The sequence below is a fragment of the Hemitrygon akajei genome, chromosome 32, assembly GCF_048418815.1.
Source record: "Hemitrygon akajei chromosome 32, sHemAka1.3, whole genome shotgun sequence".
Lineage (NCBI taxonomy): Eukaryota > Metazoa > Chordata > Chondrichthyes > Myliobatiformes > Dasyatidae > Hemitrygon > Hemitrygon akajei.
Window position 1 is genome coordinate 16,336,685 of NC_133155.1, and position 19,936 is coordinate 16,356,620.

Consider the following 19,936-nt stretch of genomic DNA (forward strand, 5'->3'; position numbering starts at 1 on the left):
GTAGTGAGGGTGGAGATTGCCGAGCCTCTGGTAATGATCTTTGCATCAATGGGGACGGGAGAAGGATTGGAGGGTTGTAAATGTTGTTCTCTTGTTCAAGAAAGTGAGTAGAGATAACCCAGGAAATTATAGACCAGTGAGTTTTCCTTCAGTAGTGGGCAAGTTGTTGGAGAAGACCCTGAGAGGCAGGATTTATGAGCATTTGGAGAGACATAATCTGATAAGGGATAGTCAACATGGCTTTGTCAAGGGTAGGTTGTGCCTTACAAGTTTGATTGAATTCTTTGAGGATGTAAGAAAACACATTGATGAATATAGAGCAGTGGGTGTAGTGTATATGGATTTTCAGTAAGGCTTTTGATAAGGTCCCCCATGCAAGACTCATTCAGAAAGTAAGGAGGCATGAGATCCAAGGAGACCTTACTTTGTGGATCCAGAATTGGCTTGCCCACAGAAGGCAAAGGTAGTTGTAGATGGTTCGTATTCTGCATGGAGGTTGGTGACCAGTGGTGTTCCGCAGGGATCTGTTCTGGGACCCCTCCTCTTTGTGATTTTTATAAATGACTTGGATGAGGAAGTGGAGGGGTGGGTTAGTAAGTTTGCTGATGACAGAAAGGTTGGGGGTGTTGTGGATAGTCTGGAGGGCTGTCAGAGGTTACAGCGGGACATCTATAGGATGCAGAACTGGGCTGAGAAGTGGCAGGCGGACTTCAACCCAGGTGAGAGTGAAGTGGTTCATTTTGGTAGGTCAAATATGATGGCAGAATATATTGTTAATGGTAAGACTCTTGGCAGTGTGGACTCTCATCTGAACTCTGATGGTGACCAGTAGATTCAACATTAAGTATTTTTAACACGAGAAGATCTGCAGATGCTGGAAATCCAAAATAACACACAGAAAATGCTGGAGGAACTCAGTAGGTCAGGCAGCATCTGTGGAAAAGAGTAAACAGTTGATACTCCAGACTGAGACCCTTCATCAGGACTAAACATTTAAAATCTTTCTAATGGACAAAAATGGTGGAAACAAATAACTGTGTGCATATTGTATGCTTATGAACTGTCTTGAAAACAGAAAAATGCCCCAAGGAACCAAGAATAAATGTAATTAAATGATGTAATAACTTATTTAAATCCACAAGTTTGTCTGTAATTAGCATGATCTTACTTGGGAAAACACTAAAATTGACTCAGCTATTAATCTGCAGCTGCAACATGTTGGAAGATGTGGCAATTTATTCTTCCTCATCCTTCAGCTGTAAGATGATTGCTAAGGTTGCCTGGTTCCTGTGGCGTGTTCATTCATTTCTCCTTTTCTTCCCTTTCAGATCACAGTACTTCAGCTCTTAACCATTATGAAAAAGCAGAGTCAGTGACCAATGGCTTTAGGAGCTGCTGAAATTTTGCATTTGAACTGGAATGAATTATTGTACGTTCTCCACTCACTGGGAACGCAGAAAGTCCCATGCTTAATGGGCTAAGAGCAGAGAGCTCTCTCGTTTCACTGCGCTGAAGGGCTGTGGAGGTATTCCTTTCACCTGACATTTGTAAGGAAGGAAAGTGCTGCAGTCAGTGTTTTAATGCAGCTTCTGTCAACTGTGCTCCAATTGTCCATCTGGATTTTGGAACGACTTGATACTCATGCCGTACTATGGCTGTAGAATTGATATAATATTGATGATACAGCAAAGATGGCCTCAGAGGCTGGTGCAGTGAACGATAGTGCTGAGAGCAGTGGATAGTCAGTTTTACTTTACAATATGCCAGGTGGTGGATTTCAGTGCTCACCTCACATCCAGGGACTTCTAATCTCCTGAGGAGCAACTCCCCCACAGAGACAGCCAGAGACGATTAAAATTAACGAACTACCACACTGCTGCTACCTCTGAAAGTCATGTAAGGACAGCCATACGCAAAGACTTGGAAGGAAGTTGTTTAACTGATCAACGCTTTGGGGAAAACCAAAAGCCAGGGAGAATTTAACACTTGAGTGAAAAGATTATGATAATGTTTTAACATTTTAATTATGACAATTTCTTTAGGTTCTAGCATTACCAGTGAACATTAGTAATGAACAAGTATTGATAAGCACTTCTGCTTGTTTATCACCACACCCATTGACAGTTCACAGTAATGCAATGATAAAATGAAGTTTTGTTTTATCTACATTGCCCTAACATTGAATTCACATCTTTAGTTGTTATCCTGTTTCTTCTCATGCCTTTTGTAAGACCATCTTTTTTCAGGAAATATCCCCCGAGTATTAATTTTTCACTCTCCAAATTCCCTTGTACTGGATCTCCATGACAGTCCTTGTGTTAGCTGATACTTGGAATGTCCTGCTCCCTTTCAAAGCTCTGCTCAACTCTTCTCTTTTCAGAAACATGTTTGATCCCTCTAACTCAGTAAACTATTGCTTTGTCTCTTACTTAACAACAATGCCAAAAATTCTTGGAAGTTATGTGAATTCCAATTCCATGCCCATTTCTCCCATAATTCTGTGTTCGGTTTCTTCCAATCATGTTTCTGTTCCTGCAACAAAACTGAAATAGTTCTTATTAGACTCACAAGCAACACCCAACATGGTTCTGGGTATGGCAGATTACCTTTTATATTCTTCCTAACCAGTCTGCAACCTCTGCCATGATTGGCAATACCATCTTCCTCCAGTCGTCCTGATATCAGAGACGTCCTTGTGCTTTCAATCATTGGTTGTCCAGATCTATCTCGAGGATAATCTGCAATGATGTTTCTTCATGTTCTCATTTCTCAGGAGTCCCGCAAGTATCTACTCTTGTTTCCTCCTAGATTTTATCTACTTGCCTTCTTGCAGTTACATCAAATGAACAAACATTTTTAAATGTTAACAGTGGCGTCAGCACCACCACTTTTGAACTCTGACGTTTGTCAGACATCCCGTTCATGATTAGCATAAATTTTCTCCAGGTAGATTTTGGTAAAGCCTATTGCCCTTGATCTTCACCATAAATTCTATTCCCGAGTACTCCAACTTTCCTTTATCTATCTGAAATAGTCATGATGTTTGTACCTTGGTATCATATTCAACCTGAAGATAAACTTCCAACTCCATATCTATGTCATTAGCAAGGTCACCTGCCTTCAATTCCGTAACATTGTCTAACTTAGCCCCTTCTCCAGCTCACCTGTTGACGAAAAGTGCTACCTTCAGATTTCACTATCTTCTTTCTACTGGCCTCCTATCTTACACATTATCTATCCAGAACTTTGCTACCCACATCTTAACTCACACTAAAATGCGCTCCCAGCAATCCAGTGTTAGTTGCTCTATTTTGCCAGTGCACCAGTTTATAACCATGATTTAATTCAAAATTCATTCACAGCCTCACCTCTCCTTACTGCCTCCACTATCCACTAAGTATTCCTTTCTGCCCTGTTGTTCAACTCTGATTTTAATCACACCATTGTCGGTAGCCACAACTTCAACGGTCCAAGACTAAGGTCAGAAATTGACTAATAAATATCTGTTTTCCTATCACAATGTCCTTTAAAACATTACTTAAGATACAATTCTTTAACAAACAGATTGGTAAACTGCCCTAATAGGTCCTTTTGAGACTATGTGTCAGGGTTGTTTGATAGCTCCTTTGGAATGTATCAAAGGATTTTTTTATTTCATGAAAGATGCTATAAATGCAAGCAAGCTGTGTTGCTACCAAGCAAACACTTCTCAAGAGTAACACACACAAAATCAGGACCTGATGAAGGGTCTCAGCCCAAAATGTTGACTGTTTACTCTTTTCCATGGATGCTGCCTGGCCTGCTGAGTTCCTCCCATATTTTGCTTTGGATTTCCAGCATCTGCAGATTTTCTCGTCTTTGTGATACTTCTCAGGAGTAGTCTCATTAAAAGTGCATGTTCTCTTTCAGAACCATTTTTCCCAAATGCTTAATACATTGGTGTCTCCCTGTCCCTCTTTGATATCTCCTAATACATCTGATCTCAGATGACTCCTAGGATTATTGCACACAGATTTATTCTATGTGATAAATCTTATGGACTCTTTACAATGACCATGAGTGTATTTTTAAAAGTAACATTTAAGCTATATCACCACTCAGAAAAATAATGGTGATAAACTTATTTCTGCCATTTTCCCTATTTTACTGCAACAGTATCATTATAATAGTTTCGGTTGTACTAATCCATAACAATAATGGATGTTCACCACCCAACAAAATAGTTTTATAAAGGGACTGTTGGTATAGGTCACTAATAAAGTTTATTGTCTATGTAACTCTTAGGTTTGGCTAGCAGCTTACTCAAGGGAAAGACAGCCTTTGACCCAGCCAAACTTGAGAAATCTTGTATGGGTGGATGCTGCGGGATGTGTCCCCTGTTACAAATCAGTACCACAAAATAACAAACAGTACACAATGTGCAATTAAATGATTGAGCTTTATAATCCTTACTTTGACTATAGGGTTAGTAAAGAAACAACAAAAAAAGGGGCCCATTCTCATGAAACAGTCTACTTCGCAATGTTGGAGCTCACGGTTTTCCCGTCTGTTCGTCCTCCATTGATTTTCTCCCAGGGCATTGACCCCCGACCCCATTCCAAGTCCACTCCATCCTGCAGACGACGACTTCCCCGTTCTGGCATCTCCTCTCTCAATCTTACGCTGAACAAAAGACTGCAAAGCCCCTTCTCCCAGACCCACAAGAAAGAACAACATGCCCCTCATTGGATAGCGCACATTCCAATGCCCCGTTATCTCCAGTCATAACCCAAACATTGCTGCTACAGAGAAACCATTACATCAGCAGTGAAACATTACAGAGAAACCATTACATCAGCAGTGAAACATTACAGAGAGGCCATTACATTAGCAGTGAAACCTTACAACATGTTACACGTAGTTATTATATTTATAATCAGCTAAAAAAAATGAAATTTACAATACCTAATAATATCATTGCCAAGAACAATCATGGTCATAAAAAGACCAAGATCACCCATGTCATACGATATGGCACATAACAAACGAAAGAATAATATCATCCTGAAAATCTAGATTTAGCTTACTAACTTCCTGTGATTACAAATCTACGAAACAATTCCCAATTTAAAATCAGACTGATGCTTTTTTAAAAATTAAAAAAATATCCTTTTTCGTTTCTACAAGACAGGGTGTACATTAGGAAAAGGTATATCTCCCTGTGCTGCCCTTCTGCCAAATCTGCCTCCCTCAAAACTGGAAATGTTTCGGAAGAGCAGTAGGCTTGGCTGCAACATTTTAATTTTTTTTCTCCCCCTGACAACGTCTGCTGTCCCTTTCCTGCCCATCCTGTTGTAATGAGATGGTGGTGATTCAAGAACTGCCCAACAATGATTCAACTACCAAGTTGCATTCTCAAGTACCTAAACTCTGGAGCAAGCCTTCAGAGAAACTAGGGAGCATAATAAAAAAAAAAGTTGTGCTTCAACAATGAGGAACCACTAGAAGTTTGAAGAATTGTTTGTCCAATAAGTTGCCTCCAACAGGGAGAAACACGTGATCTAATAAACAAAAGGATTCGTGTTACTATTTTCCTTTGTACAGTAATTGGGTTGTTGCTCTTAGAATTGTTGACAGCAGCCTCAGCAATCTGATACATTGGGTGCATTCACTATTTCAAAATTCTTAAAATTACAAAAATAGCACGTTTGTTTCTCATTTAGTGATACAATATTTCTCATTTAATGAGTCATTTAAACAAGAGAAAAGTCCAAAGTCAGTTTTAGTCATAAAAGTTGAAGTTTCTGTACCTCAAACCAATAACCTGATAAGGCACAGCAAAACCATTCAACACAATAATAATTGACTCAACTTTTTGGTTTGTTTTCCCCATTATGTGGGGTCTGGGATCAGCCATGATGGAATGTGGAGCAGGCTCGATGGGCTGAGTGGCCTCATTCTGCTCCAATGATTTATGGTCTTATTGAACATGTCTTGAATAGCCTTTTAGCTAACTCATTCTCTCTTGTGACACTTTCCGCTTACTCATTGTTCTAGTCTACATTATCATCTCTGATTATGTGAAGAGATAAAAATGAAGTTGGTGATATCTTTCCACAATGTAGTATTGACCCTAGCCTACATCTACAATCAATGTGACTTTTGTTTTGCTTCAGGTTTAGAATTACCAATTAATGAACCAGATGGAATGCTTTGCTTAAGTTACAGTTCATTTTACCCTAATTGCAGCTGGTGATGACACTTTTATTAATGATACTGCAAGTGTTACACAAACTACGAAAGATAACGTTGGACTTTAGTCAGGCACTTCAGAGGTAGTTACTGTAATTGATCAAATACCATCTGTGTGAAAGCAAATTCAGGAAGCGACTGTCTCCAGGATTTACCACAATCACAATTTGACAGAAATTATTTTAGAATTTCTACCGGTCACTCCAATATAAAGGTGCTATAACAACAGAAAAACTTCTGATAAGAACAGAATGTCTATGCTTTACATAAATGAGTACTGCATGATCAGAGTGAAGCTTTTAGAGGAAATCTCAGAAAATCCCTTTTAGTAAACTTGCTCATTTTACCAGGAACCTGAAAGTCAACCACGCAAAGTTATGAGGAAACTGATTCATATTGCTGTATGGGTCAAAAATAAGAATTCTATTTTCACATTTTAAATCTCGTCACATATGTAAGCCATTAAGCCCCTCAGGGTTTTTTTTTTCTGCCATTTACTTAAGTTTTGACTGATTTGTTTAGCTCTTCATTCACCGACATTAAAGAAATATTTATTGATCCCGATATTGAAAGCAGCATCCATCATCAGGGACTCCCACCTCCCAGGTCATGGTTTCTTCTTGCCATCGGGAAGGAGGTACAGAGCCTTAGGACTCACACCTCCAGGTTCTGGAACAGTTATTACCCCTCAACCATCAAGCTCCTGAAACAAGAGGGGAAAACGTCACTTGCCCCATCACTGAACTGTTCCCACAACAGATAGACTCACTTTCAAGGACCCTTCATCTCACGTTCTTGATATTTATTGCTTATTTATTTATGATTATATTTCTTTTATCTTTTTTGTTTTCACACAATTGTTTGCACTGTTGGTGAGGTCTTTCATTGATTCTATTATGGTTATTGGACTTATTGAGTATGCTCGCAAATAGATGAATCTCAGGGTTGTGCATGGCGACATATACAGTATGAACTTTGAAAATGAACTTTTCAATTGTTCCAACATCCACAACTTTTTGCAGGAGAAAGTTCCACACAGCTGCTGCTGTCGATGGTTTTTTGCAAAGTGAGATAAATGCAACCTGGATGGGAGTAAAACTTCCAAAGTACTTAGAGGCGCATCAGCGCATATTCATGAATGTAAAACACTCACAATTCTACTTGCTTATTGGTGGTGTTCAATGGGTTATAATCTCTAAAAACACATCATTGACCAACAGATATCCCCTGAATGAGGTAAGTTTGAAATGGTCACAACTCGGTTTCTACGGGCCAGATTCCATTTGCTGCAAGCAAAGCATAAATTGGGTTTCATTTTCTTTTTGACTGCCTGTTATGTAGCGGGCAGCAATGAAGGTCCTTTATCACTGGCGGTGTTCAGGGATTCTTCCATTGTGTGTGCCAGTAGCTTCCCCTTGGTTTTCACTACTGTCAGTCAAGTAAATCCTGGGTGGAGACTCAGGAATACCGTCACTCTCGGATTGCCGTTTCCATAACAACTTTGTTTTACTAGTCAGGGTTGATAGCCCTGAGCTGAAACACTGAACCTAGAGGACAGGTTAGTTTGGCCTCTACCCTTTGACCTGTTTGGCATGGGTGACCCTACCAAGAGCCAAAGCACGAAGCCCTGACTCCAGCCAACACAGTTCTCCGGTTCATTGAGGCACGCAAGCCTCCAAACCAAGACAAGGGAGGTATCCATATTATGAAGAGCCATAAAGACAACTGGAGTAGTGAACGGGAGCAAGACACTGGTGCTGGAAAGATGCCCTTCTAGCCAACACTGTTCCTGTTCTACCAGTCCTGAAGAGTGCAGGAATGGAATATGTGGTTAATGATCCTAACACAAGTATAGAAGGATTAATCAAGGCTGTCCATTTGGAATTTCTGATACCTATCATAACCCTATTCTCCATTATGTCGAGTGTTGCTTCTCATACAAATTCAATACAGCATTTTGTAGAAGTTAATAAGATGAAATAAAGATAAAGTAAGCCATATTAATGTGTACAGCCTTATATTGTCTACGTGAAAGATAAACTGACATTCCTTTGCTGTCTTGTTCTATCAAATTTGAAACAAAAATGTTTTTGTTATTCATTTAGCTCTTGAGTCCATGGAGCTGGGAATTCGGTGATAAAGCAGGAATTTGCTGACTGTCACATTTTAAACAGAAAGATTTCAGCCTGCTCACCTTTGCCTGGGACGAAAACTGCCCTTTTAAACATGTATGAAACATGTTTCAAACTGAAGTTCAGGAATTCGGTTTTGAATGATTTCATTTAGAAACAGGGAAAGAGCAAAGAATGGAGAAGAAAAAAGCAGAGAGAGAGTCAGAATAGAAGAGAGAGAAATGACTTGTGCTTGCAAACCTTTCATATTTGGAATTGTTAAAAAATCTAGCGTTACCGAAAGCTGCAAGCTAATATCACAATTTACTGTGTTTTGGAAAAAGCGAAGATGTAATGACAAGACTTTATAAAGCACTGGTGAGGCCTCACTTGGAGTATTGTGAGGACTTCTGGGTCCCTTATCTTAGAAAGGTTGTGCTGACACTGGAGAGGGTTCAAAGGAGGTTCAAGAAAATGATTCCAGGATTGTTTGGCTCTGGGCCTGTATTTGCTGGAATTCAGAATAATAAGGGGTGACCTCATTGAAACCTATCGAATGGTGAAAAATGTTTGATAGAGTGGATGTGGGGAGGATGTTTCCTTTGGTGGGAGAGTCTAGGACCAGAGGACACATCCTCAGAATAGACAGGCATCATTTTAGAACAAAGAGGAGGAATTTCTTTAGCTAGAGTGGGGAATCTGTGGAATCTTTTCCCTTAGGCAGCTGTGGATGCAAAATCTTTATGACTATTTAATGATAGATTGATAGATTCTTGATTGGTCAGGGCATGAAGGGATATGGGGAGAAGGCAGGAGACTGGGGATGAGAGGAAAAATGGATCGGCCACGATGAAGTGGCAGAGCAGATTCGATGGGCAAAATAGCCCAATTCTGCTCCAATTTTTTACGGTCTGAAATATTAACTTGTTTACTGAAGGCTGTATCTTAGATGATATATTCCTCCATTCTTCCCCACTCTTGTCACATTAAAATATATATTTTTCTCTTTTTGCTGTGTGCCATTCCCTGAGTGAATGGTAATAAAGCCGACTCCGCCAGGAGCTGTAGTGATGCACACTAGATGTCTTTTTCTACAAATCGTCCTTGTGTGATGATTCCCTCTAACGATATCTGGAACGCTGAAAGGGACAGTTGCTGAGATGAACCTGCAACCTACCCCAATGCTGAACAAAATGAAAAGGGAACAGATTTGGATTTATATGCAGTGACAATACCCTTCAGTTGCATGGTGCTTTTACTGTGGTAGCATATGCCAAAGCACATGACGGGGTGTTATCAAAATGTGACACAAAACCGCATAAGAAGATTTGACAGCACTTCAAACACTTCAAGAGATAAGGGAACCTGGAAGGGTGAAAGTGGGGCAAAACAGCACAAGGCTTGGTGGAGAAAATTTAAGAAAAAAGGTTAAGGAAAAAAAGGATCTAGGGAGCCTGAGAAACAGCTTCCAAATTAGAACTATATTGATCAACGGGCAGAGGAGTACGCATACCCACATATCCCAAAGGCTTTTAGATCGGGGGGGGGGGATAATACAGTGGGTGAGAATATTCAGAGATCAGAAAGCAAAAATGACAATTAAAAAATTATGGTATAGTTTAACACCCTGCTAGTACACGGCCTCTCCAACAGCAAGCCTCATGTAGTGCCTCCTCACTGGCGACACACGGAAACTGAACTCCTTTCGGACTCAGGCTGAACTACAGAGGACAGGGAGGAGGTCTGGCCCCTGCACACGTAGCACACAGGCCCACCGGTGTGTGGTCATGCCCTGGTGCTCGTGAACCAGATCCCCAGCTGTGGGTAAATAGCCCCACTGCCTTGTGGGCAGCCTTGGGAGTGATGAAGGCTACGGGAGTAAAACCCAGATAGAAACCCAGAGTGGAGTCCCTAAGGCGGCTGGACGTCATTGAACATCCTTCCGGCAGCTCCTGCAGCCAACCTGGTGCCAAACATATTGCTTCATAAACTTTCCGTTGGACTACGCTGGTGAGGCCGAGAGGGGGATCTTGACGACTGGGAATCTCAGGATCTCCATACCTTATGCCCAGGCTTGTGATGATGATGATCATCACCCATTGTCCTTCCAGCCAGACTGATGCCAACCATCACACACACAAAACGCTGGAGAAACCCAGCAGGTCAGGCAGCATCTATGGAAATGAATACAAAAGTAAAAACATCTCTTCAGCATTTTGTATGTGTTACTCTGGATTTCCAGCATCTGCAGAATCTCTTGCGTATATGGCATAGTTTAACCAAGATGTATTGTTGGGAGACAAAGCACTGAAGTGATGGATGAATGAAATTTAGAGCTGCGGATCAGTACTTAAGAAAAAAAAACCCCAAGAACATATCCTTGGAAACACTTGATGTAATGTTATGGGAATAAAAGGGAATACCACTGCTGGTAACTATATATGACTGGATAGAAATAAATGGAACCAAGGGGCCGTAGTTTCACTGTAATTATCTAGGATGTCAACAGTAACTTTGATCTATAGTTCAAAGTTGATTGGAGATTTCAAGTAAAGAGTTTAATGTGATGAATAGAAATTTGGAAGGGTTGGGGCTATTACACTTCAAAGGACTTTGGTGCTTTTGTGATCTCAGAATACTCCGATGAAGAATTTTTGAATTTTAGTCGCGGCTGTCACAGGAATATCAACATTCATTTCGTTGTCATATTAATGTCTAGGGACAATTTTCAAACTTGGAAATACTGCAGGGTTTTTCCACGAATGTTTGGATTGTGATGTTTAATGAGATGTTAATGTTTAACCAACTTTGTAAAGGATCAGCAGTAAAGATCCCATTAACCAGAATGGTGAGGGGGTGCACGGATTTCCGTGGAATCAGTGATTTCCGCAAGTCGTAACAAATAGCAGCTTCCTCACCGTACCACCTAAAAATGCAATTTAAAAGAGAAGAGATGCAAGTTACAATAAAAGATTTATTGTAAAGGGAAAAAAAAAATCAGTGACTACTTTGTAAAAGAGAATTATTATTTTGCCGTAGACATGCACTTTGGAAACATGGCTTAATGGTAATGGATCTTACACCAACGCTCAACCCACTGATTAAAATTATATATTCATGCTTCACACCTGACAATAGTTTCTTATAAAACCAAGTTAAAATATGCAAAGCAATAGATGTACAGAAAAACTTTCTAAAAATTATAATAATTTCCTGAATCACTTACATAAACTCCTTTTATTGTAATAATAATATAAAAATTGGAAGATGAGTTTTCAAATGGAAAGGTTGTAAACCAGGACCATTCCAGCCATGTTGGCTCCCAATCACTTCAATCTCATTCTCTATTTTTTTTTGTATCCCTGCAAATTATTCTGTCCCACACAGGCCCATGAACTCCTCTGTGATTTCTTCTGCCATTGAGGCAAAATCTACAGTAATCAATTACCCAACCAGCTTGTCTTTTGGGATGGGAGAGGAAACCCAAGTGCTGGGAGGAAAGGCACACAGTCAAGAAAAGAACAGCCAGATTCTACACAGAGGTCAGGATCAAAGCCAGGCTGTTGGCACAGTGAGGCAGTATCTGCTTGTCTTATATAATACAACACATGAAGCATTACAGTTTTATGAATTTATAGTGTTCTTGGGAAAATATCCAATAAAATGTTTGTCAGAATACTGATGGAATTCAACACTTACCAAAAGTATCGAAATGTCGAACATTGATGGCTATACTAAAATATTTAATATACAAAAATGGATATGGGAAAACCTGAAGTATTCAGCTGATAAATTAAAATCCTTTATTAGGCTTCCCACATGTATACTCTGTAATATGTTAGGAGGAATCACAGAAAAAGAGATCTCAGAGATAAACAATACAATAAATCACCAAGAAAATTGACCATATCTTTTCCTAGAACTTTGAATTCTTCTCTGTTGGTATGCTAAAGCATTGTTGTATTTAGTGCTAACCCTAAATACAGAGATTTAAAATTGAGTGCTTTCCACGCAAAATAATTCGGTTGTGACCTGCAGAGGTCCCAATGGAAACATCAGAATTTATTGGATTGTCAGCACAATTGGCTACGAGGCTGGAAATGCTATGAAGAGAGTTTGCGAGCTTTCTTGAGAAAGACATAGATGTGTTAGTGAATACTGTACACACCAGGAGTTAGAGCCCATATATAACAGAGCAATGCTAGAAGAAAAGCACTGTGACCTCAGCAGATTTGTCAAGTGATCACACTAATGCAACTTAACACCGAGAAAAGCTTGTTAGCATCATACAGCCCAAGATCCCACATGTAACAACAATTCAATTTCTAGGCACAAAATCCACATTATTTCACACGTTATACAATACAAAATTCTGTTATAAGGTTATACAACTTATACAGAACACCATTCCACACAGAATAACAAGACAACTTGCAAATTTATTCAGTTTTACTAGTCTTGGTTGAGAGAAGAATAATCAGTTGAAATGCCAAGACTCAACGATATTTGACTGTGCGCTCCAAAATATTAAAGCAAATCAAGGACAATGATTTGCAATTATTTCAATTTTTGCATTAACAACTAAATTTAATTTTATTTTGAAATGACATATTGTCCCACTTGTTTGGAGGTTGTCATGAGGTATTTGTACTTTAGTGCTTCAATATGTGAATATACAGAAGACTGATCAAGTTCTACAAGGAAGAGTCTACAATTTGGAATGCTGTTTCTCTTCACAGAGGTGGGGTCTGACTATTACAGCATTTTCTGGTTTCATCCAGAAATAGACCTTGTGCATTTTCATTGACCTATAGTTTATAAAATTATATTAATATGATATAAATTATTACATAATGTTTATCAGCCCCAGTAATAAATATAGAAAGTGATGGAAAGAGATGTAATGAGCTCCCTCCCTCTGCGAGCCTGCAGGTCACCCTTGGGCAAGGTGCTTATCCCACCCAATCAGGGTCACAGGAGCAGGTGGTGCGCATCACAGATCCTGGTTATGCCACCACAGACGCCAGGCAGGCAATCTCTGAAGAGTATTGATAACAGCTGGGGTCACTCGTCTTGTAAAGACACTGCCCAGAGGAAGACAATGGCAAACCTCTTCTGTAGAAAAATTTGCCCAGAACAGTCATGGTCATGAGACCATGATTACCCACGTCATGCAACATGGCACATGACATGATGATGAGTATGTTCTCCAGATTAAAAAAATATATATATTTCAGTTTCTGTGTGTTGCAAATCTTTTCATTGGCTCTAATGTAGACTTATTATAATTTAATGGTACACCTTTGGTATATATGAAATGTGCCTCGTTCAAAAAAAGTATTACAAAAGGACGCATCATTACATGAAAGTTAACTCACAGCTGATAGAAGGTATCACCTGTATTTGAAAACATCTTTTATGCTTGTAATTAAGTTTTAGTACAAGACAAGTTGGGCCATATGTAGAAAATAAAACGAGAACAACTCATTCAGTGATCGCATTGATGACATGTTAGGCTTAACATTATTATATCTTCAATTTCAAAAGATGCTCATCTTGACTAGTAATCACCACTTTAGAAAGTAGGCAGTGCATTTCTATCGCTGTGCCATTTCCCAACACAAGCAGAGCGTAACAGATCACAATTTTAACAGCTTTGGTTGTTTTGGACATTATTTTAACAGGATCCAATATAAAGTTTAATATTCCTTTATGAACTGACACAATAAGCTTCCTAACACTTTATACTAATGGCACATTTTTAAGTGTAATCACCATGTAAAGTAGGAAATATGACAACTAATTTTTTTGTAGCAGTGCCCCACAAGGATTTTACTGCTGTTGGATAAGCGATATATCATGGGCAAAAAGCTGGATACAACTGGTTTTCTCTTCTATAAATAGTGAGAATCTTTTTCCGTTCACTGTATTTTATCCTTTTTACTGAACAGACGGCATCTCTCACAAGTGGCACCCTGCACGTACTGCAGTGGGATATATTTAGATTTTGTGCCCAGGTCTTTGTTTCTCAGAAAGGATAGTGACACTGACACTGACTCAAGGCTGCCAGGCTCCTATTATCTGGTTTTGGCTTCCACCCTCTTCCATTCCAGTCCTGACGAAGGGTCTTGACTCGAACTGTCATTATTCATTTTCTCCCACGGATGACACCTGACCTGCTGAGTTCCTGCAGCACCTTGTGTCTGTTGCTCTAACATTTGCAGCATCTGCAGAACTTGTTGTGTCTCTGATTAGCTGTAGTTTTGAGGATTACATCATCACATCACTTGCCATGTTGTCACTTGGGCAGATGGCTGGTAAAAAAAATTACACTAGCTTCTCCTTCATACGGAGGTCCAGATCATTTCATGGGATAGTTCGCACTTACAGAATTACTGAACCCTTTGTAACAAATGGGTCCAGAGGCAGCTTGCCATTGTAACATTGGCTATGCAAGCAACCACCTGCAAGATGCAATCAATGACACCGCCCCAAACGGCCCTCCTCAATCACTTCATCCTTCAAGCTAACAAGCTCCTGAATAGAGTTTTGTCACGGTGGTGTCGTACATTGCTGCTCCTCACATCCCCATGTAAATTACTATTCTGTGGTCCCTTCGAGCCTCCATTCCTTTGTCAACAGGATTTTTTTTTTGCCTAGTGAGCCATAAAAGAGACTTTGGCCCAAGCTAAACGTAACAGAAATACATTCTGTCTACTTGATCCAGGTGCACTGTAAGTTGTAGATAAAAGATGATGGAAATCAGGGTTTATTTATCACAGACTTTGACTTCTGAATAGCCCGAGTGATACTGGTTGATATAGAAGTCTCTATAATCACTGACCGATTTTCTCAGTTGAAGCACTGATACCTCAAAGTCTGCCTCAGTCTAGAAATTAAGCACATGATCCAGACCTAAACCTGTGCATCACTCTAACAAAGAGTTATTGTCATTTGGTTGGGATATCAAACTCAGGACTGACCTCCTTGTTCAAAAATCACACGGTGCTCTTCAAAGGTAAGGGAATTCCACTGATATCTTAGTTAATATTCTCCCTCACTGAACCACTAAAGCTCTGTTGGTAGCTTTTCAACTGGTCTGTGTGATCCTTCTCATAAATGCGTCTGCGAAAAGTAACCTTTTGGATAAAATGTTGTAAACCGTACAGAGGGTACAAACAGAGATATATCTCTTTTCAATTGTTTGTCAAGAATGAAAAAGCTCCCACGAGCTACTTAATTTGAAATGATTATGTTTAATATCGTCTTATCACTTAGAATGGTACTTCATGTGTACTGATTCAGAGTTTTATTTTTTTAAACAGTTGAAATATTAATACATGTACACTGTGGATCCTGTTTCTGTCTGTAAGGAGTAGATACGTTCACCCTGTGACCGTGTGGGTTTCCTCCGGGTTCTCTGCTTTTCTCCTACGTTCCAAAGATGTACGGGTTAGGAGGTTAATTGGTCACATGGATGCAACTGGGCGGTGTGGGCTCGTTGGGCTGGAAGGACCTGTTATCACGCTGTATTGGTAAATAAATAAGAAAAGAAAATATGATGGCACAGCGATGCTCAGTTAGTACTGCTTCTGCATAGCTTTGAGGAATTATATTCAATCCCGATCTTGGTGCTGCCCAAATAGAGCTTGCCAAATTCTCTCTCTCTGTGCTCCAGATTACCCCAGCACGCCAAAGAATCGCTTGTAAGTTAAGATAAAGGGGGGGAAAAAACTAAACAAGATGATTAGCATAGGCCCAACAGGCCAAATGGCCTTCTCTTGAGTTATATGCATTAAAAAAAACTGAATGTTCTTAATCAGAAAACAGTGGTTTAAAAATTATAACCCTTATGTGAAAATTTGTGTTTTAATATAGTGGTCCAACTGTTATTTCTGTGCTTTGCAGAGGAAATCGATGTCCCCTTCCCCCACGAGATCTTATTTCACTCTCTACAAAGACATGATATTAATGCTTCCTGTTGGCCAAGGTGAAAACACACTGTGTTACAAAAATGGGAACTGGCTGAACAGCAAAACTCTCAGTTCTCCCAACTTGACTGAATTTAACCCTAATTTTGCAACCATCGACTGAAATGGAATTGTAATCAATGATGGCTGTTGCTTCAGGCTTCCAGGTCTCGTGCACAGCAATTCTCTTGCAAAAGCTTTATTATCTTATCAGTTTTAAGATTTTTTGTTAAATGTACTTCCTTGAAAAGTTTTTAGTCTTCTCTTTGGCTTAGTTTGACTTCTCCACTTACGTCCAATGATGTACATGTTGAAGATGTGATAAATAGAACATTGTCTTAGAAATTCCATTGCATTGGACTACGTTTATACATGATACATAGTAGAGTTTCCTTGTTCTAAGTTTTGTTTTAAGTTGTTAATGTACATGATGTGGTGTTACCTGGACTGCTGAATGTGGCAAGTGGAGTCCCATGCATGTCCAGATGCTTCTTCCATCTTTGGTGTTCACACGTCACTCATGCAGAAGTGAGTCTTTCCAAGATCTCCAAGCGTGCTTTAGCTTAACTGATCAGGCTGCAGCCCAGGGTGTCTGATGCTCAAGTAAAAACCCCTCCCCCATGGCCGCACTTTCAGGTCTCCAGTTTGCTTCTCATCCTTGATAGTAACCCCGATCAAAATTCCTTTGTGGATAACAGTAATTGTCTGACCTGATCCTAGAAATCCCAGTTCCTCTCCTCCCCAACTAATGCCTTGACTTCTCTTTTACCTATCTGTCCCCCCCCACCCCTCTCTGTCTCTCTCAGTACCCTGCATCGGTCACCTAAACAGTATCCACAATTAACTCATTTCCCCTGCTCATTTCTCAATGTTGGAAGTACTGTACAGGAATATTGAACTTGGAGCCTCAGGCCTGAGGTGCAATTGATCTGTGTAACAATGAGCCTTTGGGGGAAAAAGGATGTACAGAATCAGAATCAGGCTTATTATCACTGACATGCATTGTTTTTGTCACAGAAGTACAGTGCAAGGCATTAAAAAAAGATTATGGTAAGTAACAAAAATAAATGGTTCAAAATAAGGATTACAAGGTAGCGTTCCTGGACTTTCAAAAAGTATCTGATGGTGAAGGGGAAGAAGCAGTTGAGTGTAGGTCTTCAGGCTCCTGTACCTCATCAGGAAGAGAGCACATCCCAGATGGCGAGGATCCTTAATAATTTGTCATCTCTGTGCCTTGAAGATGTCCTTCTTTCATGGTGGGAAAACTTGTGGCTATGGCTGAGTCTATAGCCCTCTGCAGCCTCTTTTAACCCTGTGCACTGGAATCTGCATACCTGCCTGTGATGCAACCAGTTAGAATATTCTCCATCACACATCTGTAGAAGTCTGCAAGAGTCTTTGGACCACAGTGAACCACATTTTAGGCCCTAAAGAATTTGTTTTTTATAACGAGATCAAATTCTTAAGGATGGATAGGCACTCTAAACTTGCAAGTATAGCATTTAATTTTTGCAGCATTATTTTCAGGAAAAAATGACAACCTTCATTTGTGTTGTATATTTTCAGGAAAAAAATGACAGATAATAATCTACAGTCAAATCAGGCGATTTAACAGTTACTGCTTTACGTTAGTTAAGCAATTCAGGGATTTGTTGCATATTGTTAAACAAATCACTCCTTACAGTCACATGATGCACCTTGAACTCTGATCACAGGGGCTGCAGTTCACCGGCTGGAACAGCACCAATCTTAGTGTCAGAATTCGGCCACTTCCTTCCATCCTACCTTTTCCCCCTCAACCATCAGCACTCCTCTCTATCAATCAGCTGTCATACCTCCAATTCCACCTGACCTCCCCTTTGCTCCATTGCCAAACGCTGCTTCCTGGCTCAGGAGGAAGTCAGAAGTGGTCTGGGCAAGTCAGGTGATTTTAACACATGACAGATGCCACCAAACTTGTCGGTCCCGAGCGCCCGATAGACATCGGATCTAGCCAATGGGCGTGAGGTGCTGGGCGGCGGGTGTTGACGCAGCGGGGAGAATCGGCCAATAAGCGATGAAAGCGAACAAGGAGGAAGCAGGGTGTAAGGTGAGGCGGGTTTGGTTGCGCGGTTCGGGAAGCTCGAGCGCTGTTGTCCAGCTGAGTGCGGCCGAGTTCGGGCAGGGAGGCGGCGGCGGCGGCGGCTCAACCTCGCGGGTCGCGACATGTCCATACAGTACGGTGACGAGGAACCGCTGACTGGTAGTTATGGCGGGGTGGACTCGTTCCCCAAGGACTTTGGTTACGGGGTGGAAGAAGCAGACATGGAAGGGAACGAGTCACAGTCAGACAGCAAACCCCGCATCTTGCTGATGGGCCTCAGGCGCAGTGGCAAGTCATCCATCCAGAAGGTGGTCTTCCACAAGATGTCCCCCAACGAGACCCTCTTCTTGGAGAGCACCAATAAGATCTACAAAGACGACATCTCCAACAGCTCCTTCGTCAACTTCCAGATTTGGGATTTCCCTGGGCAGGTGGACTTCTTCGACCCCACCTTTGACTATGAGATGATCTTCAGGGGCACTGGAGCGCTCATCTTCGTGATAGACGCGCAGGTAAAAGCTAACCGCATTGACGGAGGGCTTTGCAGTGTAGACTGCCTTATTCCAATGATGTAATCTGTTTAAAATGGAGGGGAGGGAGCTGATAACTTCAGCCGTGTATCTCCACTTCTTTTCTTCTCCCCCTCCCCTTTGGAGTAACAATATCATGTACAATCCTAAACAAATGTGTAGGTGCCCTCGCGTATTTTAGAAGAAAACATCTACTTTGCTTGGTTTTATTGACTTCAACAGCTAGCCATATCTTACAGTGCATTGGGATTATCTGGATATGGTTAAGGAGCTTTGGTCCAGGAAAACCTTAAGTATTGTTTCTCACACAGTGTACCAGATAGATGGCCCTGATATATTTGGGATAGGTACTGTTCAGCATTTGTTCTTTTACAAATGTAATGTTTGACTCAGTGACAAGTTTTCAGTGATTTTTCCACATGATGTGCTTATTTTGAAATATCTTTAGGAGTGACCTGTATAGCTAACATTGTTTTATCTGTTGAACTTTTGGTTGCAATCAAAGCATGAAATAATAGTTTGTTTAGGTGTGAACAAACCTTGGAAGTATTTTCAACGTTTTGGGGCTAAAGAAATTCAGTAGAATGTCCTAAAGTAATTGGTTCTAATAGTATTCTATCCTTTAAGTTCTTTAATGGTATTTCAAATGCCACCATGTTAATCAATGAAGCTGCCATCGAGAAGATACAGAACCTGTTTGCTTACTATGATCAACCCCAATTGGCATCTTAGTGCTAAACTGGATTGTACTTTCCCACCTCTTTTAATTAGTTCATTCTGAAATAATTTGAGATGAGAAATATTTCAGTCTTTATCTAGGCTTTGTGAAATGCATCATGCTTTCCTGAAGAAAATGGTAAACTCTTGCATAATTATTTATGGCCTGGGCCTTCTATGGTTCTAGGTGTACTGTGGCTAATAGAAAGTAAGCATTCACATTTGTAGAGTGTATTCAGTCCCTTACTAACAGAATTCCTAGTGCAAAATGATCAAAATATAGCAACCAAAAAC

At 40.3% G+C, this 19,936-nt stretch overlaps 2 protein-coding genes and 1 long non-coding RNA gene across 3 annotated transcripts in view; 2 read left to right on the forward strand and 1 right to left on the reverse strand.

Annotated features, from left to right (window-relative positions):
• Window positions 1-4,443, forward strand: part of gja9a (gap junction protein alpha 9a) — a 14,042-nt gene extending 9,599 nt beyond the window's left edge. The window contains exon 3 of the mRNA XM_073034321.1: window positions 1,329-4,443. The gene's annotated coding sequence lies outside the window, so the exon portion shown is untranslated. The remainder of the gene's footprint in view (window positions 1-1,328) is intronic.
• Window positions 4,420-18,396, reverse strand: LOC140719613 (uncharacterized). Its single transcript, XR_012096958.1, has 3 exons — window positions 18,148-18,396; window positions 10,404-10,516; window positions 4,420-5,540 (listed from the first exon to the last, which is right to left on the reverse strand). It is a non-coding gene; the product is annotated as an uncharacterized lncRNA (long non-coding RNA).
• The window catches only part of rragca (Ras-related GTP binding Ca), a 38,233-nt gene continuing 36,685 nt past the window's right edge, over window positions 18,389-19,936 (forward strand). Inside the window, exon 1 of the mRNA XM_073034322.1 lies at window positions 18,389-18,907. Within this exon, the coding sequence (XP_072890423.1) occupies window positions 18,518-18,907 (390 nt within the window). The 5' untranslated portion in view covers window positions 18,389-18,517. The remainder of the gene's footprint in view (window positions 18,908-19,936) is intronic.